General features: G+C 37.5%; 1 protein-coding gene across 1 annotated transcript; it reads left to right on the forward strand.

The window, feature by feature from the left end:
- The first annotated feature begins 379 nt into the window (after positions 1 to 379).
- LOC125094229 (NADH dehydrogenase [ubiquinone] 1 alpha subcomplex subunit 2-like) lies at positions 380 to 807 on the forward strand. The gene has a single exon (XM_047719895.1). It carries the CDS (start codon positions 393 to 395, stop codon positions 690 to 692), a length of 300 nt encoding a protein of 99 aa, XP_047575851.1. The 5' UTR covers positions 380 to 392; the 3' UTR covers positions 693 to 807.
- Positions 808 to 7,179: the final 6,372 nt, after the last annotated feature.

A 7,179-nucleotide genomic window follows, 5' to 3' on the forward strand; every position in this document is an offset into this window, starting at 1 on the left:
ATATTTTAATTCATAAATAAAATTATATATAAAGATTAAAGGATTTACTATTTGACTATTATCCAAGATCCAAGATGTCTATAACCATTATTATGCTTCATAATCCCACTTATTATTTCCTTTACTACAATGTAAAATAAATTGGAAAATTATGTCCTTCAACAGTCTTTTGACTTTTGTTGGGGCGCCTGGGTGGCTCAGTGGGTTAAAGCCTCTGCCTTTGGCTCAGGTCATGATCCCAGGGTCCTGGGATCAAGCCCTGCATCGAGCTCTCTGCTCAGCGGGGAACCTGCTTCCACCTCTTTCTCTCTGCCTGCCTCTCAGCCTACTTGTGATCTCTGTCAAATAAATAAATAAAATCTTGAAGGGCGGAGAGTTAGGCACTAGGGGAGATGGCGGCTGAAGCAGCGAGTCACGGGATTGGGGCCAAACTTGGCCTCTGTGAGATTCACCTCCACTTGTGCCAGCACTCACCCGGAAGCCAGGGCGTCAGGGAATTCATCGAGAAACACTATGTGGAGCTGAAGAAGGCGAACCCCGGTCTGCCCATCCTAATCCGCGAGTGTTCTGATGTGCAGCCCAAACTATGGGCCCGCTACGCATTTGCACAAGAGAAGAATGTCTCTTTGAACAACTTCAGTGCTGATCAGGTAACCAGAGCCGTGGAGAATGTGCTAAGTGGCAAAGCCTGAAGCCTCCACTGATTAAGAGCAACAGCCCCACAGTTTGGGCTCTGTTGGACTGAGTACAATGTGAAAAAAAAAGTGTTCTGTTCTGTATAAAGCTTGTGCTGAAAAAAAAAAAAAATTAAATAAATAAATAAAATCTTTAAAAAAAAAAAGTCTTTTGACTTTTGTCCCCCCAAAAAAAGACTTTTTGTCCCATCAAAAGTCGTGAGCTTATTTATATCTATGCAGTCAAACAATTTCAATTGTTGGTATTTTTTAGGAGAAAATGAACATATAATTTCAGATTTATATTTAAAGTTATGCTTGCATAATAAATTTAAAATATTTTTAAAAAAATATAGCAATATAAATGCCTACAAGTAGGAATTTGGTATCAAATAATATGGAAAAACAGTATCTATGTCTATATCTACACACACACACACACATGCACAGTGATCAGAAATAATTAAAGTGGCTTTTTTTCTGGATAGTGGAATCATAGGAAATGTTAAAAATTTTCTTTGTGCCTTGCAGTAAGTTATAAAATTTTTTCTTGTTTATATAACTTTTATAACTAAAAAAGATACTACTCAGGAAAAAAATAATTCAGTGTTTGACTGTAAAAATGTACTTAGATAGCTGTCCCCAGGTTTTTTTTTTTTTTTTTTTTAATTCTACAAAATTTCATTATTCAAAGCTTGGAATAGAACATTAAGTACCAGGCCATTTCCTAAGAGCTATCAGAAGAAAAGTATGTTTAGCAAAATTACTGCCATTCCAAGTAATCATACAAGCCAAAGAAAAGGAATTTTCTTTTGTTTCCCGTCATCACAACTATAAATTCGAGTCTCTTTTTTTTTTTCCTTTTATAAAATATCTGTTTTATTTCTGTGTAGCTTAGAAGAAGATCATTTTGTGTGAATGTCTCATCTCTATGGGAACTCTAAGAAATTAGAGAAAGAATTGGCAAAGTTGGAACAAAAACAAACAAATTTCATTCCTTTAGTCCTTTTGTTGACTCTAATTGTCTAGTCCATCTATGGTTTTTCTTGTTCTTATGCTGAAATTCTTCACCTTCCCACTTTTTATTGCCTCTGCTACCTGTGAGATGGATTGTCCTTCTTAGACCCTCATTGTGAGGAGAAAAGAATTTGCTATCATAGGTAATAGTACCAGCAGGAAAGTTGCTTTCATTTTAGCTGAAGCGTTTCAGAATCTGAGGTAAAGGAAATGTTCTTGTTCTAGTGCTTTGCTTTATTTCTTTTCTTTCTCCTTGATTAAAACTAAAATTCTGTAAGTGGCTACTTAGTTCTATAAGTGGTTACTTTTCTGCTGATCTTCAAATCAGTCTTTAACAGTGTTATCTCTCTCTGTCGGTAATGTAACACCAACATCATACAGATAGCCCCCAACTTACAATGGTTTGAATCACAATTGTTCAAATTTATATGGTGTTAAAGGGATATGGGCTCAGTAGAAAATATATTTCAAATTTTGACTTTTGTTCTTTTCTGGGGCTAGTGCTGGGCAGTACAATTCTCCCTCATGAGGCTGAGCTGTGGCAGAGAGTTGCAGCTCCCAGTCAGGCATAGGATCATGAGGGTGAACAACTGACACATTTACAACCATTCTGTACCCATACAGTCTTTCTGTTTTTCACATTCAGTATATAGTATTCAATAAATTGCTTAAGAAATTTAACATTTTATTATAAAATAAGCTTTGTATTAAATGATTTTTCCTGACTGTAGGCTACTGTAACTGTTCTGAGCATGTTTAAGGCAGGCTTGGCTAAAAGCTATGATGTTCAGTAGGTTATGTGTATTTGATACTTTTCAACTTGCAGCATTATCAAGTTACAATAGGTTTGTTGAGAAGTAACCCTGTTGTAGGTCAAGGAAGATCTGTAGATAGATAAATGTGTAGGTAGATAGATAAATAGATGAAAGATAGATAGATAGATAGATAGATATAGATAAATATAAATATACAGATATAGGAATAGGGATAGGTGTAACTATATCACACACACACACACAAACACATACAAACACACACTTATACACACATCCTAGAGATAGACTTTACTAGCAGATATCTCAACATGAAATTATTTAATATTTTAACATTTTCCAAAGTATGTACTGTTAAAAATTGCACAGAAAAATGATAGCTGAAAAGATCCACTGACACAATAACAGATTTAAGATATCAATAAGATGATGGATATAAGTTCAATATATAAAGAGAAAGCCAGAATAAAACAATAAAATAGTATTCTTCTTATATATCGACAAAAACCAAAATACAAAAAGCCATACTGAAGTGGCAGAGCTATGTGGAAAAGTCAATGAACCCTCTTGTTCAGCTATAGACTCCAATAGTTACAATGATTGGAACAATAAAATCCCTGATAACAACAGAATGCCTAGAAAACTATGCCCCATGTATCCTCTTCCCTGCCCATAATTGTGAGGTGGGCTGAACACATACTGACCCCCTACCTATGACCACATGCTGTCTGTCTGCTCTCTCATGCCTACCCCCTGAACCTCTCCCTGTGAAATTCTAGGTGTTCAGCTTGTAGATGCAGAGGTCAGTTGTTAAGGCTACCTAGTTTCTTCAACAAAACTGTTGTCAAATCCAGCCAGGAGCTGTGCTTCTGATTTGTCTAGTCCCCTTGGGATTCCCTGGGTTGGAGCAGGTGGCCATAGCAGTGTGCTAAGGCTTACCCATTTTTTTTCCCCAAGTTAAGACCTATTCACTCAGTAACATGTATTTAGGGAACTTCAGGATTTGTATAAGATTATTAGATGTATCATTCTATATAAAATAAGTAATAAACTGCTAAAAAATTAGTAATAGGTTTTTTTTTTGGGGGGGGACTAAGAAAACAGCATAATAAGAGGACCCTTGTCTCATCTCATTCTTCAAACATAACTAGATAAATATTCCATCATTCCTAATATGAAAGAAATCAACCTGAGGACTGATAGAACAAACTCCATAACTAGAGAGAGAGAAGAAGTCACGTCAAAGAAAGTAGGAAGTGCAGAGACATGGTTTGGGGGAGAAACAGATAATAGGTACTGAGGGGGGCAAGGAGGGAGCTCTGGTCATGGAAAAAGGAAAGAGAGTGGAGCACACAGAGATACACACAAGGAGAACACTTCCCCAAAGATATTGGCAGGGGAAACAAGAGGGGCTGATTTTCATGAGTTTTTGCAACCAGCAGGATTAGAAGACTGGCATTTTAAAGGTGAGTGGGCTTGGCTGGGATAGAGAACTGAGGGTGTTGCCCTACTCTACTCTTAGAAAAAAGGCAGGCAAACAACTCCCAGGTAGATAGCACAATCTGAGGGTTTCCTAGAAGGTGTATGGGAGAAACTATTCACTCTTCTTGAGGACATCTATGAGAGGTGATGTTCAGAGAGTCACCTCTCAGGGGAAAAAAGAGTTACTGGGTGTTATTTCCCTCCCCAACCCCTCAACATCAGTGCAGAGCAACCTGCCAAGGGCAGCACGTCCCAACACTGGCTGCCTAACCTGCTTGCTCCAAGTCCCACAACCCTGTGCTCTGGCAAAACTGCCCTTCTTGGTCAAACCTGCAATAGCCCCAGGGTGGTAAGACCCTCCTCTAGAAGACCAATTCAGGCCCCAGAGCACACAATGTCCCTAAAGCCTGGAGTTTTAAAAGTCAGCAGGCTCTGCTGGGATAGAATCCAGAGGGCATCATGTTGCTCCTGGAGAGCAGGCAGGCAAACAAACAACCCAGAGGCAGATATGTGGAAACAGTGGGGAGATGATTCACTCTTCTGGGAGTGCTTCTCCAATAGCAACAAGCACAGATACCCTTCTCCTGGAACAAAGGAGCAGACTAGTGCCATTTCCCTCCCCTGTTCCTCAGCATAAACACATAACCACCTTCAGTAAACAGTAGAGCTGTCTAAGCTGTTTACACCAGGCCCTGCCCCCTAGTGCTCTGTAGCTATTGCTTTTCTCAGGCAAGTATGCCTAAGAACCAGCACAGTGGGACCCTTCTCCAGAAGGCCAACACAAATCCACACCCATACCACACCTCCCAACTAGTGAGTTTTGTAAGACTTTAGTTCTGGTGGAAGTACCATCAGGTCTCATTTAAAATGCAGAACAGAGAACACCTAGTTCAAAGTCCCCATGCTTTGGCCAAGGTCCAAATACTGCCCATTGCAAGCAAGGAAAGCATCTGCAGATGAATTTTGCCAGGTCAAGGATCACTATCTGACCTATTCTTCATAAAGTCATTACTTTTAGAAGCAGGAACCATAACAGGCTTTTTTTTTTTTTTAAAGATTTTATTTATTTATTTATTTATTTATTTGAGAGAGAGAGTGAGAGAGAGAGCATGAGAGGGGAGAAGGTCAGAAAGAGAAGCAGACTCCCTGTGGAGCTGGGAGCCCAATGTGGGACTTGATCCTGGGAACTCGGATCATGACCTGAGCCAAAGGCAGTGGTTTAACCAACTGAGCCACCCAGGAGCCCATAACAGGCTTTTCTAACACAGAGAAGAAGAAGAGACTTAGAAAAAATGCGAAGATAGAGGAATTCATCCCAAATGAAACAAGATAAAATCGCGGCCAGAGATCTAATTGAAACAGATATAAGTAATATGCCTGATGGAGAATTTAAAGCAACAATCATAACGATACTCATTTGGGTTGAGAAAAGAATTGAAGACTTCAGGGAGACACTTACTGAAGAGATAAAAGACAATAAGTCAAAACAATCGGTCAAAAATGAAAAATACAATAACAGATTTGAAACAGACTAGATAAGATGAAGGATGGAAGAAGCAGAAGAATGAGTAAGCGATATAGAAGATAAAAGAGTAGAAAATAATGAAGCTAGAAAAAAGAGTGAAAGAATAATTATGGAACATGAAAATAACTTTGAGAACCCAGTGATGCCATCACATCTAATAAAATTCATATTACCAGAGTCCCTGAAGAAAAGAAGAGAAAAGAGGGCAGAAAATTTTAGAAAATAATAGCTGAAAACTTCCCGAATATAGGGAAGGAAACAGACATCCAAATCCAAGAGATACAGAGAACTCCCATCAAAATCAACAAAATCAGGTCAACACCAAGACACATTGTAATTAAATTTGCAAAATACAACAATAAAGAAAAAAGCCTAACAGCAGTAAGACAAAAGAAGTCCCTATCTTTCAAGAGAAGACCCATAAAACTAGCTGCTGCAGATATCTCAACAAAAACATGGCAAGCCAAAAGTGAGTGGCATGATTACATATATAATGCCACTCACATATATATATATACACACACATATATATATAAAATATATAAATCGTGCCACTCATATATATAATATATATATAAAATCATGCTGCTCACATATATATGAAATATAAAATATTATATATATATTTATGAATATATATATATTTTTTTTTTCAAATGATGAAAGGGAAAAATCTACAGCCAAGAATACTCTAACCAGCAAGGTTATCAATCAGAATAGAAGGAAAGATAAGGAGTTTCCCAGACAAATGAAAACCAGAGGAGTTTATGATCACTAAACCAACCTTGCAAGAAGTGTTAAAGAGGACTCTTTGAATATAAAGAGGAAACCAAAAGTGACAAAAATGAGAAAAGATCAGAGAAAATCTCCAGGAACAATGACACAAAAGTAATAAAATGGCACTAAATAAATATCTATGAATAACCACTTTGAATATAAATGAATTAAATACTTCAATTAAAAGACACAGGGTATCAGAATGGATGAAAATACAAAACCCGTCTATCTATATGCTGCCTACATGAGACTCATGTTAGATCTAAAGACACCTGCAGATTGGCAATGAGGGAATAAAAATACACTTATCATACAAATGGATGTCAAAAGAAAGCCAGAGTCACAGTGCTTTTGTCAGACAAAGTAGACTTTAAACCAAAGACTGTAGGGGCACCTGGGTGGTTCAGTTGGTTAAACAACTGCCTTCAGCTCAGGTTATGATTTCAGGGTCCTGTGATTGAGCGCTGTTTTAGCTCTCCTCAGTGGGGAGTCTGCTTCTCCTGCTACCTCTGCCCTCCCAAGTAAATCAATAGAATTAAAAAAAAAAATTAAAAAATAAATAAAAGACTGAAAAAAGAGATGAAAGGCACTATACTGTAATAAAGGGGGCAATCCAACAAGATCTAACAATTGTAGATATTTATGCCCTTAACTTGGGAGCACCCAAATATACAACACAATTAATAAACTTAAAGGAACTCATTGATAATAATACAGTAATAGTAGGGGACTTTAACACCACACTTACATCAATGGACAGATCATCTAAGCAGATGAACAAGGAAACAATGGTTTCAAATGATACACTGGACAAATAGACTTACCAGATATATTCAGAATATTTCATCCTAAGCAGCAGAATATACACTTTTTTCAAGTACACATGAGATATTCTCTAGAATAGATCACATACTGGGTCACAAATCAGGCC

The sequence above is a fragment of the Lutra lutra genome, chromosome 2 (genome assembly GCF_902655055.1).
Source record: "Lutra lutra chromosome 2, mLutLut1.2, whole genome shotgun sequence".
NCBI classification, from domain to species: domain Eukaryota; kingdom Metazoa; phylum Chordata; class Mammalia; order Carnivora; family Mustelidae; genus Lutra; species Lutra lutra.